Source organism: Meles meles, chromosome 2 (assembly GCF_922984935.1).
Source record: "Meles meles chromosome 2, mMelMel3.1 paternal haplotype, whole genome shotgun sequence".
In the NCBI taxonomy this organism is placed as follows: domain Eukaryota; kingdom Metazoa; phylum Chordata; class Mammalia; order Carnivora; family Mustelidae; genus Meles; species Meles meles.
Genome location: NC_060067.1, coordinates 174,326,620 through 174,352,145, shown reverse-complemented (window position 1 = coordinate 174,352,145; position 25,526 = coordinate 174,326,620). Strand labels below are relative to the sequence as shown.

Genomic DNA, 25,526 nt, shown 5'->3' with positions numbered 1-25,526 from the left:
AGTCTTTGTGCCAGAAAACTAGGACGTGGACTATTAGCATTTCCAAGGACTTCACCAGCAAATAGCCCATCTACAGAAGATGCACTTACGGCCCTCACGTCATCCCTGAATGCGTTTCCAATGTCCGCGTTTTGAAAAATAAAACTCAAGCCCACGAGGGAAGCAGAATATTCTCGGGTGCATCCCCTGGAGCTTCTCTCCGCGCAGCGAGCCGTGGGTGGGCGCCTGGGACTGCGACTGCGGCTGCGCGTGCGCGTCCGCAGAGAGGGCGGGGTGGGCGGAGCAGACGCGCCCCGCCCCCGCCTCGCCTTAGAAGGTGCGGGCCCTAGCCCCACCCGCCGCGAACGCAGGGCCCCGCGGGCGCCGCCGCCGGTTCGCAGCCAACAGCCATCAGGCCGGCAGGCCACGCAATGCTGTCTCTCCTGCTGATCCTCTCGGGCCTGGGCCGGCTGACCTCGGAGGGCCGTCGTGAGTGAAGGACCCTGCCCCACAGAGGGCCACCTGTCGCAGAGCCTCTGGGCGTGTCGGGCCCCAGAACTTTGCTCCAGAACCCCGGGTCCGGCTGGGGAGAGCCCGGTGTCTTGTCAGAGCCGGCTTAGAGTCCGCATCCTCCTGGCCTGCTGCTAATGTACAAAGTCTGATTTTGCGTGCCTGTGTGTGTGTTTGGGGCTGGGGTTGGGTGATGGGATGTGACAGGACACATGAAGAATAAGGATGCTGCCGGGCACTAGGCAACGCTCACACATGTTTTCCTTACTGTAGATCTTGAACCATCGCTTCTACAAATTACAGTGCCACGAAAGATTGAGACAAATACCAGTGATGGCGAAGTTTCAGAAACGCAGGTAATGAAGAAATTACTTTTGAAATTTGTATTTATTTATTTTTGAGACAGAGAGAGAATGTGTGTGTGCGAGTGGGGTTAGAGGCAAAGGCAGAAGAAAAGAGAGAATCTTAAGCAGGCTCCCCACTGAGGGAAGAAGTTGATGGGGAGGGGCTCCAACTCTTGAAGGGAAATGATGACTGAGCTGAAATCAAGAGTCAGGGGCTTAACCAACTGAGCCACCCAGACATCCTGTGGAAATCACCTTTTTTTTTTTAAAGATTTATTTATTTATTTATTTATTTATTTGACAGAGAGAGAGAGACCACAAGTAGGCAGAGGCAGGCAAAGACAGAGAGAGAGAGGGAAGCAGGCTCCCTGCCGAGCAGAGAGCCCCATGTGGGACTCCATCCCAGGACCCTGAGATCATGACCTGAGCCGAAGGTAGCAGCTCAACCCACTGAGCCACCCAGGCGCCCCTGGAAATCACTTTTTTAAAATGAGTGCTTTATTTTTATTGGACTACATGACCCAAATCAATTCATGCAGATCCCTTTGAAATTTTTTGTACCAATTACTGTGTTAAAGAGTCATTTTGTCTCAATGAAAGTAGGAGTTTTGATTTTCCTTTTCATTTTCCAATCAATATTATGAAACATTTTAAAAACTGACTGAGAAAAAAGTACCCCAAATTCCTATCACACAAAATGGTATACAAATCTACTGGAATTTTTCCTAGAAAGTGTGTATGTTTAAATATTTATTCTGTGTTTATGAGGTCACACTAATATTGACCTCGTAACATGATTTTTAAAATGACCATATATAACTTCTTCATGCCTATATTTGCACATATAGTCATATATAACCCTGTTAATGTAAGATTTTTAATCTGGTTAAAAAGTATAGCATGTACATTGTAAAATTAAATCTAGAGAGCACAAAGAGTTAAGAAAATGAGTGTCTGCCTCAGTTTCTAAAGGTAGTGAATTTGAACTGAATGAAATTTTAGAGACATGCCCTCTCCTACACATATATTTTTAATAATAACATATGAGTGTGCTAATTGGCTTTTAATTTATTTATAAAGTTAGAATTTACTTTTATGATCATAAATACAGCTTTGTCATTTTTTATAAGTGCATGATTATCTCATTATATGGCTATAACATCATTCTTTGTCAAATTTAAAAATGTAGTTTTTAAAGATTGTATTTATTTGAGAGAGAGAGAGAGCAAGAGGGGAGGGAGAGGTAAAGGGAGGGGCAGAGGGAGGGGGATTAGTAGACTCCCTGATGAGCAAAGAGGCTGATGATCCAGGGCTGGATCCCAGGACCCTGGGATGATGACCTGAACTGAGCAGAAGGCAGACACTTAACCCACTGAGCCACCCAGGCACCCAAACATGTAGTTTTATAAGTCTTCTTGAATAGTCATCTTCATAGGATCAATGCGCAGGTCATTAAAGAAAAATGATAAATGTCACAAAATGTCTTTCATGAAAGTTGTGTAAGTTGACTCCCACTAACAAAGAAAAGAATTATGACACTTATTTTCTAGAGGGCTTGCCAAGCTTCGTTCAGGCTTCTCATTTCTGTTAATGTGAGCATGAAAATGAATACTTCACTGTTAACTGGCATTTTTTTTATTAAGTCTTAAGATAACTTGCCTTTATATATATTGCCTATTTGAATCTTTTCTTTCTTGTTAATTTCTTACTGATTTTGCCCCTTTTTATAGGAATTAGAAGTTTTGGTTAGGACACTTTGTTTTCAAGAAAGAAATGTTGGGGTGCCTGGGTGGCTCAGTGTTGGTTAAAGCCTCTGCCTTCGGCTTGGGTCATGATCCCAGGGTCCTGGGATCGAGCCCCACATTGGGCTCTCTGCTCAGCGGAGAGCCTGCATCCCCCCTCCCTCTCTACCTACTTGTGATCTCTGTCTATCAGAAAAAAAAAAAAAAAAAAAAAAAGAAAAGAAAAAAGTGTTGATGTAAAGACACACAGGGATCTGATAGGAATCGAAGGACTGGAACCTCAGTGGCCAGATCTCAGAGGAGCGTTGAATTGCTAACTGGAAAATTGTTAGACACGGGGGCAGGTTTTATAGACTGGGTGGTCTGTTTGCCTTTATGGCACCAAAAAAGTCCAACGATTATGTACTCATAAAAGCCATTATACCAAAAATAAATATCCAGAGAGTTTAAACTGTTTAAAGGAGTATGACATATACTGTGAAAATGGTAACCAAAAGCAAACACAAGTATCCATGAGAAAAGTAGAAAAAAATCAACATTTAGAACACACATCCATACACCATTATGAGGGATAAACATCATTACTTAATAAATATTCAGTTCACTAAGAACATATAAAAGTTCTAAATTTGGATATATTTAAAAATGTTCTTGAGGAAATGGATAAAAATAAGTTTTGCAGCAGTCAGACTAGCAATATCCTTGGATTTCCTTGTTCTCATATCTTTTGTCGATTGGTATAAATGATCAGTGAATATAAAAAATTGCTCTCAGCATATAGAAGAATTGATTGCACTAGAGGGACAAATTTCCAAATCCACTTTCATATATCTTTCTCAAATGTTGGTTTACAAATCATAAAAGGATTCAGAAAGATAAAGACAATTTGAGCAATAAGATATTTTATTTGATGGATTTATACAGAAGTTGAACTCATCACAGTGAATGTATTGTTTTCTCCTCTCAGCTGTTCACTAGGACTCACTAGACTCTACAGGGTATAACCATGAGGCTTTTTTGTAATGACAAAGCATATGATGGAGCAAGAGAAAGAGAATTCAGGCAAATATCAGGAATTCAAGAAACATCCGTATGAACACAAACTCTGTGCTTCTGGAACAAGCCAAGTCTCTGCTTGAAGTAACAAGACTTAGTTGGGGAGGGGTGGATTTTGGCTTTTGGAGAACTCCTTAAAAAGCTTTCAGTGACTCTCTCAGTAGCAAGCCAGCCTCATCAAACTAGGTAGGGAAACACTAAAGAAGCTATCCTTGGCCAAGAGAGTTTTTGAACCCTAAAAAGTACCTTACAAATCTCACTGCCTTTGTCTTGGCTGGGAGTCAGAAACATCTAAACTTCTAGACAACCCCGAAGTAAAGATAGTGTTTTTCTAATCCAGGTATAATTTGCCTTTATTTCTATAGTTACAATATACCTTCTTCTCAGGAATAAGCAGATTATTCAACAAAACTGACAAAAGGAAAAAACATTAAAAATCAAATATTGGCAATACAGTATCTATAACAATTCAATTAATTTAAATCTTTTAAAAAATATTTTATTTATTTATTTGATAGATCACAAATAGGCAGAGCAGCAGGCAGAGAGAGAGGAGGAAACAGGCTCCCTACTGAGCAGAGAGTCCGATGTGGGGCTTGATCCCAGGACCCTGGGATCATGACCTGAGCCGAAGGCAGAGGCTTAACCCACTGAGTCACCCAGGCACCCCTCAATTAATTTAAATCTTAAAAAGTTTTAAAAATGTGTATGGGAATATAAAAATACACTTCTACATTATTCATGGGTTGAAGAAGAAAGCCTAAGTCATAATGTATATTAAGTGATAATGGATCAAATTGAAGAAATTACAACCCCAAAGTTGAGTCATATTCTGAAGATGACATTGAGGCATACTTTATAATTGTTTGCAGTTTTGCTAATTTTACTCTTGTTTGCACCCAACAACCAAGATTAAAAATATGTAATGAAGAAAACTGTAGATTAAGAGGAGAAATAAATAATATCACAATAATTTGGGGAGAAGTTCACACATTTTTTTTTTTTTTTAAAGATTTTTTTTATTTACCCATTTGACAGAGAGAGAGATCACAAGTAGGCAGAGAGGCAGGCAGAGAGAGAGGAGGAAGCAGGCTCCCCGCGGAGCAGAGAACCCGACGCGGGGCTCGATCCCAGGACCCTGAGATCATGACCCGAGCCGAAGGCAGCGGCCCAATCCACTGAGCCACCCAGGCGCCCCAAGTTCACACATTTTTAAAAAAGATTTATTTATTTATTTTATAGAAGGGGGAGGGACAGAGGGAGAGAGAGTTAAGCAGACTGCACTCAGTGGGGAGCCAGATGTGGGACTCCATTTCACAACTCTGGGATCATGACCCTTAGATCATGACCTGAGCCAACATTAAGACCCACACTCTTAACCAACTATGCCACTCATGTGGCCCAATACACTTTTTTCAATAGCTGTAAGCTTACGGAAGACAGAACATGAGACGTTTAAAATGACTTATGCAGAAAACAGTACCCAATGACAAAATCCACATTCTTTGCAAATGTGGAAAATTTACCCGCATTGACCATGTGCTATGCCATGAAGAACATGTATGTTTTATGGTGATGTCACAGATTGGGTTCTTTGGGATGCAGTCTTTGAGAAGATTCCTGTGAAGATTGTTTATTAGGTTATGCTCTTGTGATAAACCCCTGTGGAAGGGGAGGGGAGGAAGGGGGAAGGGGGAGATGGAGACTCAACCGAATCTCAACAAAATGTGAAGCTAGCATGGCCCTTCAATATCTGGAGTTGGAATGAGGGGGTTCTCGTTAAATGTAGGCCGTCTCATAAAGTTGTGACTCGGTGTGGGGTGACCCTCTGTAGCTGAGGCAATTCCTGAAGAGGACTGGGAGATGAAGAGTGTTCTTAGAGTTAGGGATACTTTCTTTAATCTTAAAAGGGAACCTGTGTTGTATCTTTAATTTTTAAATTTACTTGGGGTAGAAATTGCAAAGTACAAAAAAGATAATAAAATTCAAGTTCCTTCAAAGATTACTCAACATTTTTAAATGTAACCATTTTAAATTGAAATTTTATGGCTAATGTTCTTAGTTTTGAAATAAATTGAGGTTCTTTGATTTTTATTTAAATTTAATTATGATCAATTCTGTCATACATTCCAAGATTGAAGGAAGATTACAATTATGTCTATATTATATATGTATATATCATTCTGAGATGTGTGATATGATCTATGTCTCAATGAAAGATAAATACATTTTAAGAAGTTATGGCTTTTGATTTTTAAGAATTCAGAATTTCTAATAATTACATTATTCTTGAATACTTCGCTGTAGGTCACTTATGCCATCAAAATTGATCAGAAAATATACACTCTCCATCTTGAAAAGCAGTAAGTGGACATTCTTCTTTTCATACAGTTGTTTTAGTTTCTGAAATTTTTAGTCACTACCCTAAGTTGAGCCTAATAAGAGCATGACTATTATATTTAATATGTTACATCTTTGTGATTCAAGTCAGCCTAGAATTCCAAGTCTTCATCTTGAGATTTTTAAATCGAGCCAAATTTTAATTTCATGATGCAAAATTAATGTATGCCAGATAAGTGAAAATTAATCTCTGTAACTCTTTAAAATATAGCCACAACTGTAACGATCAAGACAATAATTTTATTTGTCCATGTTTAATTTTGTTCATCATGTCATTTTATACATTTATATTTTAAACAATTTACTTGATATTATACAACATTTTTTAATATATTAAATTTTCACTCTGTGAGGAAACCATTATTAATAACCTTGTATCTGTCTTTCCACCATTTTACCAATTTCACCTTTCCTTTAAATTTGTAGAAACCTACCAAAAAGATTTGTTTTTAGAGAAACGAAAATACTGTTTTGCAGTTGAGAGGTCTTGTTTAATAATGGTGTTCATTTTCTTCCTCTATTTATATATCTTAATTCATTCTTTAACAGGTAACAGTTTGTAGTATGGCAATAATAAGGTAATAAAGTTATTTCCAAGGATTGTCACTATAGAGTCCTGCAATAAACATCCTTATATGTGTATTCTTATGCAATAGATGTTTTGTAGGCTTAATACCAAGCAATGAGTTTCTGAATCAAAAAGTATGAATAATAGTAATAATAGAGATAATAATAATAACAACCAAAGCAACAAAAGTAACAGACATTCACAGAGCACATACCAATTGCCAGGCATATTTCCAAGCAACTTGTATGCAGTAACTGATTTCATTTTCACAACAACCTTCCTCATTAGTCACATTTTGTATTAGGATTTTTGAGAGATATTACGAGTTTCTGAAGAGACAGTAGCAGTTTAGATTTTCAAAAGCATTCAAGATGTGCTAAAATATTATACCACATCTTTGTGTCAATTTATATTTCCCTAAAAAACTTCCCCAATTATTGGCTATTTGCCTTTTCCTGTTTCCCACTTCCAAATTAATGTTTATTTTTTAGATCAGTTTTAGGTTCACAGCAAAACTGAGTGGAAGGTACAGGAAGTTTCTGTATGGCCCCTGCCTCCACACATGTGTAGTCTCTCCCACTATCAATGTGTATCCCACCAGAGTGATATATTTGTTATAACTGATGATCCTACAAATGATTATTACACAAAGGCCATAGTTTGTATTAGTCTCTTATTTTTTATATTGGCCTAATCATTCCCTAGATCAGCCAACATTCAGCTGAATCCCAAACTATTGGGCAATCCTGGCCACCGTTAGCAGAATTACTATGGCTACTTACTCATGACAGTACTTATTACGTGGTTCTGGTTTTGTGGTTGTGCTTGTTGTGCAACAGTTTGCAGTTTGTATAACTTTTTTTTTTTCCAAGCCAGAGAGAGAAAGAGAGAGAGAGAAAAACTGTGGGAAGTTTGTGGGGGTGAGAGGCAGAGGGAAAGGGAGAGAAAGAATCTTAAGCAGGCTCCATGCCCAATGCTGAACCCTAGTGGGGCTCAAGCTCATGACCCTGAGATCATGACCTGAGGCAAAAACCAAGAGTTGGATGCTTGACTGACTGAGCCACCCAGGCACCCCACATAACATTTTTATCTGAGAGTTGTTAATACCATTTTGTGCAGAATGAGTTCATTGAATGTAAATACATATGTAGCTATTCAATATATATCTCATTTATTATTTTTTAAGAGATTTTATTTATTTATTCATTTATTTATTTAAATTAACATATAATGTATTATTAGCCCCAGTGGCACAGGTCTGTGAATTGTCAGACTTAACACACATCCCAGCACTCACCATAGCACATACCCTCCCCAATGTCCATAACCCAACCACCCTCTCCCTTCCCCCCTCCCTCTGCAACCCATCTTTTGTTTTGTGAGATTAAGTCTCTTATAGTTTGTATCTCATTTATTATTTATCCTCCTATATACTTATAGTAAGAAAAACCATTTATAGATGTCTTTGGGCATGATATTCAGGGCACCAGTGAAATTGATGGTTTATCCATGATACAATTCTCAAGAGTGCTATATGTTACTAATTTTTACTTCAGAGGGTTTATCCCAGTTTTCACTCAGACCAATAATTCAAAAACATTTCTGTTCTCTATATTCTCAATAAAAAGAGTATCTGCACTCACGTATTTTTGTTAATGCATAAGCAATGTTATTTTATTGTTATTTTAATATGTACTTCCCTGATATGTACTTCAAATGTTTACTGACTATTCTAATTGGATTGCTTCTCCGAAGCTTCTGGTTTTCCTTTTCATTCATTTGTTTTGGGTCATTTATTTTCAATCTATGGCTTACCTTTCTGCTTTTCTTTCTTTTTTCCCCCATGACCAGTTTGTGGGAATTTTTGTTCATTGTAGTTATTCTTTATCTCTTCTCTATGTTGCAAACATGCTATCTAACCTATTGATTGTCTTCTTCCTTTGTTTGTGGGATTTATTGCTATAAAAATGAAATATTCATATAATCGTACTAATACTTGATTCCTCACTGTGTCTATCACCTCCTGAATTTGTATTATAATATTCCTATAGTATTTTTAAAATTCTTTCTACATTTAAGATGTAAATCCAATGCTTTCAGTTTACTTATTTAACAATTGTATTTTCCAAGTTTTTTTTTACTGCCTTCTTTGTATTTTTTCCTTTTATTGCGATTTTATGCTGACGTAAGTATTGTTTAGATTATTTTCAGATCATTTTCTTCAGATGGCATGTTTTCTGAATCTGTGCATATCCGAAAATGTCCTTTTTCTTCTCAAATTTGAATAAATCCCTTTATTTTTCATTTTGTTTTAAATCACTCACATTTTTAAAAGTTTTATGGAAATCTATGGTTTTATCCTGAGTCTTATGGATCTTCCTTCTATAGTATAGATTTTCCTCCAACTATTTTCAAATCTTTATTTTGACCGTGTTTTTTACTAGTAAAATGTGTTCTTTTTTTGGTTAGGACTCTAATTCTCTTCTCTGCAAACAAATTCTCTTTGACATATTTATTGAATTATTTATTTTAGTTTCAGATTCATCATTTGGTTTCAGAGTATCTTTTTCCTTGAAACAATCTTCTCTGAAAGTTTATCAACTTTTTAACTTATTAACTTTCCTTGAAATAATGGTTATTTTCTTTAACCAGATTCTTGGTTCATTTTCGTTAGGAACTTGCTTTTAAGTTTTGCCTTCTACGCTTTTGTTCATTTTCCTTACATTGGATGTTGTTTTTTTCCATTGAGTGGTCCTGTGTATTTCTATTAATTCACTGATTAAGGCAGACTTTTTGTTGTTTTGTGTAAAAGAAAAAGGGACCCAGGGTGAATGAACTTGCAAACTAGAGTTTTATCCTTTAAATTATGCTTATCAAAAATCTGTTGAATTTTCCTGGCAGATGCTTCCGTATTCCCATTTCCAACATCTCCATTGTCTTGCTTAGTTATTAAAATGTGGCTCTGCCCTTGGGCCACAATCAGTGTTCCAGGTACTTGCACCTAAAGCAACACAGGCCATTTGGCATTGCCCTTGAATATATGTGGAATATGAGCTGATAAATATGTTTTGTTTTGTCTGGGAAGCTCTCTAGTTTTCTTATTTGAATTGAGGAAAGGGAGAGCTGTCAGGCATGAGAGAAGATGAAGCAGGACTGGAAAAAGAGAAGTGGTGGTGAATGTGCACACTCCATGAATGCTCTAGTCCGTCTTTGATTCTGGCCTTGAACTGCCCCTTTGTGTTGGAGTCCTTGAGAAACTGTAGTCTCCCAGCAATAAATACTGTGGTCTCCGAGCAGTAAATACCGTGGTATGATTGTTCCATAACAATCACTATAGTCTCTGTGGGAAGATTACACTTTGGTACCATTTAGATGAGGCTTATCTGTAGAATTCATGCAGCTTATGAAATCTGAGCAAAGCACTAGTCTTCTTCTTCTAAACAAAGGCTTTAAGAACTACTGTATGCTTCTACAATTTCTTTTCTCCTTCTGCTACAAGAAAGATAGGTTCCAGGGGTAGGAGGTATGTCTTTTTCCAGGTTCCAGAATGAAGTTGTTGTGGAGCTGAACCTACAATAAACTTGTGAAGAACATTCATTGTTGTTTCGAAGTGTTGAGAATTTGGGGGTTGTTTTCACCACAGTATAATTTCATGAAAACTAATGGAAAAAGCATATATATTTTTGTTTCTTATCAATCTGTGGCTACTTCTTAGAAAATATTAACAAATTAGCAAATATTTATGCTATGAGATTTATTGATTGTTGAATCAAAAAGAAGACTTTGCCATGGGAATCTGGAAGTCCTGGTTTCTAGTATACATAAATCTATGTCATTACGGTGTCCCTACTGCTATAGATTATATTGCTTAGTATTTTCTCTTATATAAAATATGCTCTCAGAAGGCAATGAGATAATGGAAAGAGGAGTCCATTTAATTTTTGGATATTTGAATTTGTAATATTGAAAGTGAATTTTAATTTCATGATTCTGTTTTTGTTAATGTTACTATTACAATGAAGTGTTATTACCTTGGTTGAATTAGGTCATTTTTAGACCCGCATTTCCTGGTGTATGCATACAACAAATCAGGAACATTGTATCCACATCCTTCATTTATAAAGGTAAGTTTTCTTTTATGCTCTGTAGATTTATGTTTTTTGTATCATTAAGGTGCAGTTGGCAGGAAGAAAAAGAATGCCTTCCGCCCCAAAGAATTACTGGGCAAACAGATCAGAAGCCCAAATGTAATGCGGCAATTACTATGAAGACAGATTGAACAGAACAACTACTTTTCAAATTTGGAACTCCAGAATCTCTTATCCAAAAATGTTGTTTAAAGTATTAGCAGGGGTCTGAGAGGAAAAGAAAGTGGGTTAAGGAGCTAAGAATAAGACCCTAATTGCAGAGTCATTTAATTGAGATGTCATAAGACCTCAGCAGTAGAGGAAGTTGTGGAAATTACAATTATCATATGGTTTCACTCAAAGGTAGAGCATAAGAAATAGTGCAGAGAACAACAGGAGAAGGGAGAGGAAACTGAATGGGAAAAAAATTAAATAAATTTTAAAAAAATATGCATTTAAAAAAAATAAATTAAATTTCTAAATAATCACATTCCCAACAGAGAAACATCAGGTCTACATTATCTCACACTTTACCTTTTCCAGTCTTTAACTATTTAAGGTAATGCTTCTATGAACATTCATTTGCAATTTGTTGTGTGGACTATTTTTTAATTTTTAGGGGTACATGCCCAGGAATATGATTGCTAGGTCATATGGCAAGTATATATTTATTATTTTAAAAGAAATTTTTAACTCCTAGTCTGCAGTCAAATGCTCTACCCCTAAGCTATACCCCCTTAACTCCTAGACTGTAATTTGTCTTTTCATCTTGTTCATAAGGTCTCTCATTGATTATAAATTTTTAATTTTGATGAGAGTTAATTTATCAACTTTTTCTTTATGAATGGAGGTTTGGTACCAAACTTAAGAACTCTATTTATCCCTAGTTCCTGAAGATTCTACATTTTTTTCCCTAAAAGTTTTATGGTTTTATTTACATTTAAATTTATGTACATTTTGAGATAATTTTGTGTAAGGTGTGAGATTTGGATCAGGGTTTATATTTTTGACTGAGGATGTGCATTTATTTGTTTCAACATTATTGATAGAAAATGTTTTTCTTCATTGAATTGTTCTAGCATCTTTGTCAAAAAGTCAGTGGGACATATTTTTGTGAATATATTTCTGGGTTCTTATTCTGTTCAGTTCTTTGTGTCTATACTTCTGCAACTATCATGCTGTCTTACATACTTTACTTGTAAATTAAACATTTATATGGACCGCATGATTCCTCCTACTTTATTATTTCTCAAGATTTTAGACTATCATAGGTATTTTGCTTGTTCAAATAAATTTCAGACTTCATAGATACAAACATAAAGATAAAATATTTATTCTTCCTTCATTAAGGATAATGTTAGCTTGTAGGTTTGTTTTTTCTAAATATATTACTTACAGATTGGAGGAAATTCTCTATTTCTAGATTGCTAATCTGGAAAACCCCCATCAAGGGGTATGTGTTCAATTGTATCATGTGACTTTTCTGTATCAGTTGATATGATCATATGACTTTTCATTTTTAGCCTCTTGATATGACAGATTACACTGATTGATTTTCAGATATTAAAGTAGTGTTGCATATCTAGAAAAGCCACAGCTTGGTCCCGCGGATAATTCTTTTTATCCAGACTGGGTTTGATTTGCTAAAAATTTCTTGAGGATTTTTTTTGTCAAAGTTCATGAGAAATATTGGTCTGCTTTTCTTTTTTTGTACTGACTTTGTCTAATTTTCTAGTAGACTAATACTGGCCTCATAAAATAAATCTGGAGGTGTTATTTCCTGTTTATTTTCTGGATGATGTTGTATAAAGAACATGCTAATTTTTAAGCTGTTTGGTAAAATTCTTTACTAGGCCTGTGTGTGTGTGTGTGTGTGTGTGTGTGTGTGTGAGAGAGAGAGAGAGAGAGAGACAGAGATTTTTAATTACTGACTCAGTTTATTTAATTTTTATAGGAATATCTTGTTTATCTGTTTCACATGTATTATTTTGGTGGTTTGTATTTTTTAAAGGAACTGGTCCATTCTATCTCAGGTGTGGAATTTAGGGGTGTAATTGTGTCATTGCCCTTATTATCCTTTTAATGATTACAGAACTGTTTTATTTCTGACATCAATGATGGCTCTCTTCTCTCTTCTTTGTCAGTCCTGCTGGAGATTTTCCAGCTTACTGAATTTATTGAAGAACTAGCTTTTTCTTGCTTTTTCCATATTATTGTCTTATTTTCAATGTCATAAAATTTAGCTCTTACATTTATTATTGTGTCCCTTATACCTTTCTTTGAGTTTCTTTTTTCTAGTTTGTGGAGGGCAAAATGTATTATCAATTTGTGGCCTTTCCTCTTTTCTGTTGTAAGCATTTTAGTACAAAAATTTCCTGTTCAGCGCTGGTCAACTTCAGCCTATAACAGTATGTTTTATTTTCATTCTGATACTTTTATATATTTTTTTAAAATTTTCTTTGCGGCTTCTTGTTTGACCCATGGAGTTTTTTTTTTTTTTTTTTTTTTAAAGATTTTATTTATTTATTTGACAGATAGAGATCACAAGCAGGCAGAGAGAGAGAGAGGAGGAAACAGGCTTCCCGCTGAGCAGAGAGCCCGATGTGGGGCTCGATCCCAGGACCCTGGGATCATGACCTGAGCCGAAGGCAGCGGCTTAACCCACTGAGCCACCCAGGTGCCCTGACCCATGGAGTTTTAAGAAGTGTGTTGTTCAGTTTCCAAATGTTTGGAGATTTTTCCCGTTGTCCTTATCTGGTGATTTCTTATTTGATTCCTTTATGGTTAGAAAATATATCCTATATGATTTCAGTTCTTTTAAATTTGTGAAGGTTTGCTTTATGATCCCGTATATTATATGTGTCAATAAATGCTCTTGGATAGTTGAAAAATATGTGTATTCTGCTCTTGGTTTGGAATCATCCATAAATGTCATATAGATCATATTGATTGATATTATTGTTCAATTCTGTATTTTTACTGATTTTCTGCCTACTATTATTGATAGCTGTATGATACATATTGAACTCATCATTTATTATTGTGAGTTTTTTTTTTTGTCTTTCAGTTGTATTAATGTTTGCTTCATGTATTTTGAAGCTCTGTTTTTTGATGCCTAATACATTGAGGATTGCAGTGTCTTCTGGATAGATTGATGCTTTTATGATTAAGTAATGATTCTCTTTGTCCCGAGTAGATTTTTTTTTTTACCAGTAAGTCCACTTTGTGTGAAATTAATAATGCTGCTTTGCTTTATTTTTATGAATACTCACATGATATATATTTGTCCATTCTTTTAATTTCAGCCTACCTATGTTATGTTTGAGATGAGTTTCTTAAAAGAGTATTTAGTTGAGCCATAGTATGTTTCTTTTTCTCCCATTTACCCTGACTCACAGTATTTAAAGTAATTATTGATATATTAGGATTTTTGTTTGCTATAACCCTAATGGCTTGGTATTTTTTTTTTTCTATATTTCTCATTCCTTTGTTAGTCTCTTCTTGCCTTCTTCTGGGTATTTGGACATTTTTTAGGATTGCATCTTGGTTTATTTATGGTGTTTTCAAGTATTTTCCTTATTATAGTTTCCTTAGGGTTTGTTGTAGGTATTACAATATACATATAAAACTTATAATAAAGCTTACTATTATGTGGTACTTTTTACTACTTAAGTAAAATATTGAAACCATAACTTCTGTTTGGGTTCCTTTATCCTCTGCACTTTTAAAATACAATTGATTAAAAATTCCTTTACATATATTAAGTATCATATGATATTGTATGATTTTTGTTTCAACCAGCAAATGTGATTTAGGGAACTCATGAAGTAAAAGATTGCCTATTATATTTACCACTACTTTAATCCATTCCGTTTTTCCCAATTCCTTATGATGCTCCAGGCCTTCATGTGATATTACTACCTTTGTTTTTTGGAGTTTCTTTTTGACATTCTTTAGTGGTATGTGTGCTAGTGATAAAATCTAGTTTTCCTTTTTTTGGGAAAGTCTCTTTTCTCTTTCTCCATTCTTAAAAGGTGAATTTGCCAGATACAGAGTTCATGTTTGTACTTGTAGTAGTTGAAAATTGCTGTGGTGTATCTTCTTAGTCTTCATTCCTTCAGATGTGAGATCTGCTGTCATTCAAGTTGGTGTTCCCCTATAGGTTAGATGACATTGCTTTCTGGTTACTCTGAAGATATATTTATTGCTTTTATTTTAATTATGATAACTGATTTATTGTGGGTTACTTTGGGCCCATTCTCCTTGCAGTTTGCTTAGCTTCTGGAATCTAAATGTTTATATGTCATCCATCATCGTTGTGAAGTTTTCAATATTCCTTTTTTCTTATTTTTAATTTGTATTTCATTTTCTTGTGGTAAAAATACTTAAATGTGAGCTCTACCATCAACAAATTTTAAGTATATATTTTTGTTAATTATAGTATGGTGTTTTACAGAAGATCCTAGAGCTTACTCATCTCACTTGACTGAAATATTATGTCCATTAGTTAGTACTACTCATTTCTCCCTCTCTCCAGCTGATGGCAACCACCATTCCACTCTCTGATGGTATGAATCTATTTTAGATGTCTCTTATAAAGAAATACAGTATTTGTCTTTCTGTGACTGACTTCTGTGACTAAAATCTCTTAGCATGACATCCTCAGGGTTCATCCATGTTATCACATGTTACAGAATTTGCTTCTTTTTAAGACTGAAGAGTATTCCATTGAATGTGCACTGCATTTTTTTTTTTTAATCCACTCATCTGCTGTTGTCTGGTTAAGTTGCTCCCACATTATAGATAGTGAGTGGGTATTATAGATAGTGAGTGGGTATTATAGATAGTATTATAGATTATAGATATTATAATTATAGATATTATTATATCTATTATAGATATTATAGATAGTGAGTATTATAGATATTATAGATAGTGAGTATTATAGATAGTGAGTGGGGCATTGAACATAGGAGATCCAATATCTCCTTGAGGTCCTCATTCCCATCCTTTTGGTAACTACCCAGAAGTGACATCTCATCTGATGTCATAAGATCACTTGTTAATTGTCTAGTATTTGTTTTGTAGTTGTTTTGTCTGTCTTTCCCTTCTCTTGCTCTCTTCTATTGTGTTTCATTGAATTTTTTTAAGTATGTTTTGATATTTTGGCCTTTTTCTTTTGTCTAAATTATATTGGTATTTTCATTTTGGTTACCATGGTGCTTATGTGAAATGTCATATGGCTATAATAGTGTATTATAGGCTGACAAAAACTTCAACCACATACAAAAATTGCAATTTTATTACTCTACCTCACATTCATTTTGTGTTTTTGATGTCACAACTTATTTCATATTGTGTATCTTCTAACATTTTAGTTATGCTTATTTTTAATATTTTTGTCTTAACTTTTACACCTGAATTAAAGTGATTTACACACTATCAATATATTAATTTAGTATTGAGCATTTTCTATATATTTACCTTTACTAGTGGTTTTCATTCTTATATGCTTATGTCGCTGCTTAGCACCCTTTTCTTTCAACTTGAAGAACTCATATTCAGATTTCTTGTAATGCAGATATAGTGGTGAGATTACCTCAGTTTTGGCTAGGAAAGTCTTCATCCCTCCATTTTTTAAAAGACCTAATTTTTACCTCCCAAAAAACAAGAGCCCAGGACCTGACGGATTCCCTGGGGAATTTACCAAACTTTCAAAGAAGAAATAATACCTATTCTCCTGAAGCTATTTCAAAAATTGAAGCAGAAGGAAAATTTCCAGACTTTTATTATGAAGCCAGCATTACCCTGATCCCCAAACCAGGCAAAAATCCCACCAAAAAGGAGAATTTCAGACTCCTAACCCTGATGAATATGAATGCTAAGATGCTCAATAAGATCCTTGCTAATAGGAGGGATTCAAGATGGCGGGGAAGTAGGAGGAGGCACCGCTTCAACCTGTACCCTAAAGTGAGATGATTACCTACCAAAGAACTCTGATCACCCATGACATCAGCCTGAGATCAGAATTATACACATCTGGATCTCTACAGGAGCAGAAGATGCCAGTGGGCAGGTAAAGCGGAGTGGGAATGTCGGACTGATACGGGAAGATAAACAAAAGGGGGAGGGAGCCACCAGAGGCGACCGATTGGAAAGTAATACCCCAATACGAGAGTGCCCTGCATCTGGGGACCAGCATTAGCTTGGAATCTAGTTGAAAGCACTCAAAAAAAAAAAAAAGCAAAGGATCGCGGGGGGAATTTGTGGGAATTGGGGTGGTTAGGAGCAGGGGCTTAAGTCCCCAGACCCAGGACCCAGGACAGCCTCCCCTGGCGCTGAGCTAGAGAGAGTGCGGCGGAAAAACCAGGTCTTGGTACCTGAGCCGCCAGCGTGACTGAGCCTCCAGCATGCCCTAGAGCATGTGGGGTCCTGCTCCCGTGAAGGGCTGGGAGCCGCGCCAGATGGCATTCCTGAAACGCGTGCCTCACAGCCTCCCTGAGAGAGGTGCGTGCAGGCGCTAAGAGCCTGGGGCTCTTAGACCCTCTGCAGAGGGATGAGAGCCAGAGATGTGCGCCCCACACCCTCCCCTGGGAGAGGTGCTCACAGGCACTAGCCAGGAGCTCTGGCACCCGGAAAAACCAGGCACTCCCAGCCCGGGCCAGCGGGAAAATCTGAGTGTGCGATTGCTGCTTGGAACCTCTCTGGCGTTCTGGAGATGCCCAGACAGCCGCCGCTGCCATGGTTTTGGGTACAAGGAGGAGATCCTGCATCCCCAGGGACCGTGACTCGGAACCCACTCAGCCAGCAGCTCTGCAGAGCATTCTGAGGCTTCTCTCTGAGATGGAGGTCTCGGTGCAGTTTGCTCTCCTCTACCTCCAAAAACCATCAAAAGCTGTCAAGGTGAGAGAAAACAGATGAACAAACATAAAAACCTCCAGAGAACAAAAGTCTGAAAAAAACGGTTTCCTCAGAGCCCACCCCCTTGAGGGGGGTGGGAGGACCTAACTCAGGGAACATCATTGACTGAAAACCCACGTGACAGGCCCCTCCCACAGAAAACCAACCAAGAAGGAAGAAAAAAAAAAAAGACGACAAGAGAACCACCACCACTACTTCGTAACTGCAACTTTTATTTTTAACTCTTTACCACTATTCTGGTTCTTTTTTTTTATACATATAGAGAATTTTTTAACCTATTTACCATCACAGTGAGAAGTCCAGTACATAAAATTCCTTAATAACCTTCTAACCTGATCTTTTTGATACATACACCCATGTTTTTCTTTTGCTTTTCTATTTTTTAAATTTTTTAAAAAAAATTTAATTTAGTTTAAAATTTCTTTTTTAATTTTTATTTTCTAATATACATATAGAGTTAAACTTCAAGGTAATCCCCTTTCCCCAATCAATGCTACCCCTATAGGCAAACCAATTTTTAATCCCCCTTTATCATAGGAAAGTTGAGTCCCTTAACAAAGACATCAAGATACATCCAGGAAGAATCAAAATAACCACCCTCACCCACACTGAGAATTTATAACCACTCTCCCATCTTTTCCTTCCACCAACGTTTCTGTGTATTTGTGTTTGTCCTGATAGTATATAAATCTTATACTTGGGGTTCTTTTTGATGAGGTTCTTCCTTCTTTTGCATTTATTTATATATATATATATATTTTTTTTTTCTCTTGTCATATACTTTTTTTTATCACTCTTTTTGTTTGTTTTTGTTTCTATACTTCATAAATCATACCTTGGGGCCCATTTGGGCTGAGCCTTCTCTTTTATCTTCCCCTTTCTCTCTCTCTCTCTCTTCCCCCCCCCCCCCTATTTCTTTTTCTTTTCTTTTTTCTCTCATTTGGGTGGGGAATCCTGAATGCACAGAAGCATTCCAGGGTGCACCTTGACTGCACCACAGTTGATACATCCATCTGCATCCATTCAGTCATCTCTTACCAAAATGACTAGGAGGAGGAATGCCCAACAGAAGAAAAATACAGAGGATGGACCTTCTGCAAAAGAGGTAATGGCTATCGACATAGACAATATGTCAGAAAAGGAATTCAGGCTAACAATTATCCAGGCAATAGCTAGGTTGGAGAAAGCCATGGATGACCAAATGGAATTGATTAGGGCAGAACTGAAAGCCACCAGGGATGATGTTCCCAATGTTAGGGAAGAAGTGAAAGCCACCAGGGATGCTGTTCAAAATGCTCTCAATGAATTCCAATCTAATCTAAATTCTCTAAAAGCTAGGATAACTGAGATAGAAGATACAATTAGTGATCTGGAGGACAAACAGAGAGAAAGGATCAGGAGGAAGCCTGGAACAAACACCTCAGAAGCCACAAAAACAGAATAGGGAAATAAATGATGCCATGAAATGTTCCAACGTCAGAATTATTGGAATCCCTGAAGGGTAGGAAAAAGAAAGAAGTCTAGAAGATATGGTGAAACAAGTTGTCTATGAAAAATTTTCCCAATCTCACGAATGGAAACAATGTTCATGTACTAGAGGCAGAACGGTTTCCCCTCAAGATTTTAGATTCTCGAAAGTCCTAATGACACCTGGTAGTTAGAATGAAGAATTACAATTCTAGACAAACCCTCTTGAGAGCATCGAGGACAAAGAAACTCCTTACATGCAGAGGAAAGCCCATTAGAATAATGTCAGACCTGTCCACGAGACCTGGCAAGCCAGGAAGGGCTGGCAAAATATATTCAGAGCACTAAATGAGAAGAACATGGAGCCAAGAATACTCTATCCAGCAAGACTGACATTCAAAATGGATGGAGAGATAAAGAGTTTCCAAGACCGGCAAGGCTTAAAAGACTATGCAACCACCAAGCCGACACTGCAGGAAATATTAAGGGGAGTTCTATAAAAGAGAAAAAATCCTAAGAATATCATTGAACAGAAATATAGAGACAATCTACGGAATGAAAGACTTCAAAGATTACACGATATCAATAAAAACATATCTAGCAATAATCACTCTCAATGTGAATGTCCTAAATGTGCCCATAAAACGACACAGGGTTGCACATTGGATAAAACGACAGGACCCATCCATATGTTGTCTACAAGAGACCCATTTTGAACTTAAGGATACACCCAGACCGAAAGTGAAGAGATGGAGAAGCACCTTTCATGCCAATGGGCCTCAAAAGAAGGCCAGGGTAGCGATTCTCATATCAGATAAATTAGATTTTAAACTAAAGACTGTAGTCAGAGATACAGAGGGACACTACATAATTCTTAAAGGGACTATCCACCACGATGATCAAACAATTGTAAATATCTATGCCCCCAATATGGGAGCAGCCAATTACATAAGAAAACTGTTAATCAAGATAAAGAGTCATATTGATATGAATACAATAATAGTAGGAGATCTTAATATGCCTCTCTCAGAAATGGACAGATCATCGAAGCAGAAAATTAATAAAGAAATAAGGGCATTGAATGACACATTGGACCAGATGGACCTCATAGACATATACAGAACATTCCACCCTAAAACAACAGAATACTCATTCTTCTCAAGTGCACATGGAACCTTCTCCAGAATAGACCACATACTGGGTCACAAATCAGGACTCAACCGATACCAAAAGACTGAGATTATTCCTTGCGTATTCTCAGATCACAATGTTTTGAAACTGGAACTCAATCACAAGGAAAAGTTCGGAAGGAACTCAAACACTGGGAGCTAAAGACCACCTTGCTTAAGAATGCTTGGATCAACCAGGAGATCAAAGAAGAACTTAAACAATTCATGGAAACCAATGAGAATGAAGACACTTCGGTACAAAACTATGGGATACAGCAAAGGTGGTTCTAAGGGGGAAATACATAGCCATCCAAGCCTCCCTCAAAAACATTGAAAAATCCAGAATACACCAGCTGTCTCTACACCTTAAAGAACTGGAGAATCAACAACAAATCAAACCAACTCCACACGCAAGAAGGGAAATAATCAAGATTAAAGCAGAGATCAATGAGGTAGAAACCAGAGATACAGTAGAATGTATCAATGAAACTAGAAGCTGGTTTTTTGAAAGAATAAGATCAATAAACCATTGGCCACACTAATCCAAAAGAAATGAGAGAAAGCCTGAATTAAAAAAATTATAAATGAAAAGGGAGAGATCACAAATAACACCAAGGAAGTAGAAACAATCATCAGAAATTTTTACCATCACTTATATGCCAATAAGCTAAGCAACCTAGATGAAATGGATGTCTTCCTGGAAAACTATAAACTCCCAAAATTGAACCAGAAAGAAACTGACAACCTGAATAGACTGATATCTAGTAATGAGATTGAAGCAGTGATCAAAAACGTCCCAAAAAACAAGAGCCAGGACCTGATGGATTCCATGGGGAATTTTACCAAACTTTCAAAGAAGAAATAGCACCATTCTCCTGAAGCTGTTTCAAAATGTTGAAGCAGAAGGAAAACTTCCAGACTCTTTTTATGAAGCCAGCATTACCCTGATCCCCAAACCAGGCAAAGACCCTACCAAAAAGGAGAATTTCAGACCAATATCACTGATGAATATGGATGCTAAGATTCTCAACAAGATCCTAGCAAACAGGATCCAGCAGCACATTAAAAAGATTATCCACCATGACCAGGTGGGATTCATCCCTGGGTTCCAAGGTTGGTTCAACATTCGCAAATCAATCAATGTGATAGAACAAATCAATAAGAGAAGAGAGAAGAACCACATGGTCCTCTCAATTGATGCAGAAAAAGCATATGACAAAATCCAGCATCCGTTCCTGATTAAAACGCCTCAAAGTAGAGGGATAGAGGGAGCATTCCTAAATTTCATAAAATCTATCTATGAAAGACCCACAGCAAATATCATCCTCAATGGGAAAAAGCTTGCAGCCTTCCCATTGAGATCAGGAACACGACAAGGATGCCCACTCTCACCACTCTTGTTCAGCATAGTATTAGAAGTCCTAGCAACGGCAATCAGACAACAAAGAGAAATAAAAGGTATCCAAATTGGCAAGGAAGAAGTCAAACTCTCTCTCTTCGCAGATGACATGATTCTTAATATGGAAAACCCCAAAGACTCCACCCCCAAACTACTAGAACTCATACAGCAATTCAGTAATGTGGCAGGATACAAAGTCAATGTACAGAAATCAGTGGCTTTCTTATACACTAACTGTGAAAATACAGAAAGGGAAATTGGAGAATCGATTCCATTTACTATAGCACCAAGAACCATAAGATACCTGGGAATAAACCTAACCAAAGAGGTAAAGGATCTGTACTCGAGGAACTACAGAACACTCATGAAAGAAATTGAAGAAGACACAAAAAGATGGAAGACTATTCCATGCTCTTGGATCGGAAGAATAAACATTGTTAAAATGTCTATACTGCCTAGAGCAATCTATACTTTGAATGCCATTCCAATCAAAATTCCACCAGTATTTTTCAAAGAGCTGGAGCAAATAATCCTAAAATTTGTATGGAATCAGAAGAGACCCCGAATTGGTAAGGAAATGTTGAAAAACAAAAACAAAACTAGTGGCATCACGTTCCCTGATTTCAAGCTTTACTACAAATCTGTGATCACCAAGACAGCATGGTACTGGCATAAGAATAGACACATAGAGCAGTGGAACAGAGTAGAGAGCCCAGATATGGACCCTCAACTCTATGGTCAAATAATCTTCGACAAAGCAGGAAAAAATATACAGTGGAAAAAAGGCAGTCTCTTCAATAAATGGCGCTGGGAAAACTAGACAGCTATATGTAGAAGAATGAAACTCGACCATTCTCTTACACCATACACAAAGGTAAACTCGAAATGGATAAAAGACCTCAACGTGAGACAGGAATCCATCAGAATCCTAGAGGAGAACATAGGCAGTAACCTCTTCGATATCAGCCACAGCAACTTCTTTCAAGATATGTCTCCAAAGGCCAAGGAAACAAAAGCAAAAATGAACTTTTGGGACTTCATCAAGATCAAAAGCTTCTGCACAGCAAAGGAAACAGTCAACAAAACAAAGAGGCAACCCACGGAATGGGAGAAGATATTTGCAAATGACAGTACAGACAAAAGGTTGTTATCCAGGATGTATAAAGATCTCCTCAAATTCAACACACACAAAACAGATAATCATATCAAAAAATGGGCAGAAGATATGATCAGACACTTCTCCAATGAAGACATACAAATGGCTATCAGACACATGAAAAAATGTTCATCATCACTAGCCATCAGGGAGATTCAAATTAAAACCACATTGAGATACCACCTGACACCAGTTAGAATGGCCAAAATTAGCAAGACAGGAAACAACGTGTGTTGGAGAGGATGTGGAGAAAGGGGAACCCTCTTACACTGTTGGTGGGAATGCAAGTTGGTGCAGCCACTTTGGAAAACAGTGTGGAGATTCCTCAAGAATTTAAAAATAGAGCTTCCCTATGACCCTGCAATTGCACTGCTGGGTATTTACCACAAAGATACAGATGTAGTGAAGTGAAGAGCCATCTGTACCCCAATGTTTGTAGTAGCAATGGCTACGGTCGCCAAACTGTGGAAAGAACAAAGATGCCCTTCAACGGATGAATGGATAAGGAAGATATGGTCCATATACACGATGGAGTATTATGCCTCCATCAGAAAGGATGAATACTCAACTTTTGTAGCAACATGGGCGGGACTGGAAGAGATTATGCTGAGTGAAATAAGTCAAGCAGAGAGAGTCAAGTATCCTATGGTTTCACTTATTTGTGGAGCATAACAAATAACATGGAGGACATGGGGAGATGGAGAGGAGAAGGGAGTTGAGGGAAATTGGAAGGAGAGATGAACAATGAGAGACTATGGACCTGAAAAGCAATCTGAGGATTTTGAAGGGGCAGGGGGTGGGAGGTTGCTGAACCAGGTGGTGGGTAATAGGGAGGGCATGTATTGCATGGAGCACTGGGTGTGGTGCGAAAACAATGAATACTGTTACACTGAAAAAAAAAAAAAGATCCTTGCTGATAGGATCCAATAGTACATTAAAAAGGTTATCCATCATGACCAGGTGGGATTTATCCATGGGATGCAAGTGTGGTTTATCATTTGCAAATCAAGGTGATAGAACAAATCAATAAGAGAAGAGAGAAGAATGACATGATCTTTGCAATTGATGCAGAAAAAGCATTTGACAAGATATGGCATCTGTTCCTGATTAAAATGCTTCAAAGTATAAGGATAGAGGGAACATTCCAGAACTTCATAAAACCTCTCTATTAAAAACCCACAGCAAATATCATCCTCAATGGGAAAAGCTTGCAGCCTTTCCATTGAGATCAGGAACACAACAATGGTGCCCACTCTCACCACTCTTGTTCAGCATAGTATTAGAAGTCCTAGCAACAGCAATCAGATAACGAAGAGAAATAAAAGGTATTCAGATTTTCAATGAAGAAGTCAAACTCTCTGTCTTTGCAGATGACATGATACTTTATATGGAAAACCCAAAAGACTCCGCCCCCAAACTACTAGAACTCATACAGAAATTCAGTAATGTGGTAGGATACAAAATCAATGCACAGAAATCAGTTGCTTTCTTATACACTAACAATGAAAATACAGAGAGGGTAATGAGAGAATTGATTCCATTTAGTATAGCACCAAGAACCATAAGATATCTGGGAATAAGCCTAATCAAAGAGGTAAAGGATCTGTACTCAAGGAACTATAGAACCCCCATGAAAGAAATTGAAGAAGACACAAAAAGATGGAAGACCATTCCATGCTCATGGATCAGAAGAATAAACATTGTTAAAATGTCTATACTGCCCAGAGCAATCTCTACTTTCAGTGCCATTCTGATCAAAATTCCATGGGCATTTTTCAAAGAGCAGGAGCAAACAATCCTAAAATTTGTATGAAATCAGAAGAGACCCCAAATTGCTAAGGAAGTATTGAAAAAGAAAAACCTGATTACATCACGTTGCCTGATTTTAAGCTTTACTACAAAGCTGTGATCACCAAGACTGGCACAAAAACAGACACAGACCAGTGGAACAGAGTAGAGAGCCCAGATATGGACCCTCAACTCTATGGTCAAATAATCTTCGACAAAGCAGGAAAAAATATACAGTGGAAAAAAGACAGTCTCTTCAGTAATTGGTGCTGGGAAAATTGGACAGCTATGTGTAGAAGAATGAAACTCGACCATTCACTTACACCATACACAAAGATAAACTCGAAATGGGTAAAATACCTCAATGTGAGGTAGGAATCCATCAGAATCCTAAAGGAGAACATAGGCAGTAACATCTTTGATATCAGCCATGGCAACTTTTTTCAAGATATGTCTCCAAAGGCAAAGGAAACAAAAGCGAAAATGAACTTTTGGGACTTCATCAAGATCAAAAGCTTCTGCGCAGCAAAGGAAACAGTCAATAAAACAAAGAGGCAGCCCACGGAATGGGAGAAGATATTCGCAAATGACACTACAGACAAAGGGCTGATATCCAAGATCTACAAAGAACTCCTCAAACTCAACACACACAAAACAGATAAACAGGTCCAAAAATGGGCAGAAGACATAAACATATACTTCTCCAAAGAAGATATACAAATGGCTAACAGACTCATGAAAAAATGTTCATCATCATTAGCCATCAGAGAGATTCAAATCAAAACCACATTGAGATACCACCTTACACCAGTTATAATGACCAAAATCAACAAGACAGTTAACAAGTGTTGGAGAGGTTGTGGAGAAAGGGGAACCCTCTTCCACTGTTGGTGGAAATGC

General features: G+C 37.2%; 1 protein-coding gene across 1 annotated transcript in view; it reads left to right on the top strand.

The window, feature by feature from the left end:
* Positions 1-330: 330 nt before the first annotated feature.
* Positions 331-25,526, top strand: part of LOC123936944 (A disintegrin and metallopeptidase domain 3-like) — a 106,186-nt gene continuing 80,990 nt past the window's right edge. Inside the window, exons 1-4 of the mRNA XM_045997438.1 lie at positions 331-468; positions 763-845; positions 5,939-5,994; positions 10,645-10,723. Of these exons, the coding sequence (XP_045853394.1) occupies positions 411-468; positions 763-845; positions 5,939-5,994; positions 10,645-10,723 (276 nt within the window). The 5' untranslated portion in view covers positions 331-410. The remainder of the gene's footprint in view (positions 469-762; positions 846-5,938; positions 5,995-10,644; positions 10,724-25,526) is intronic.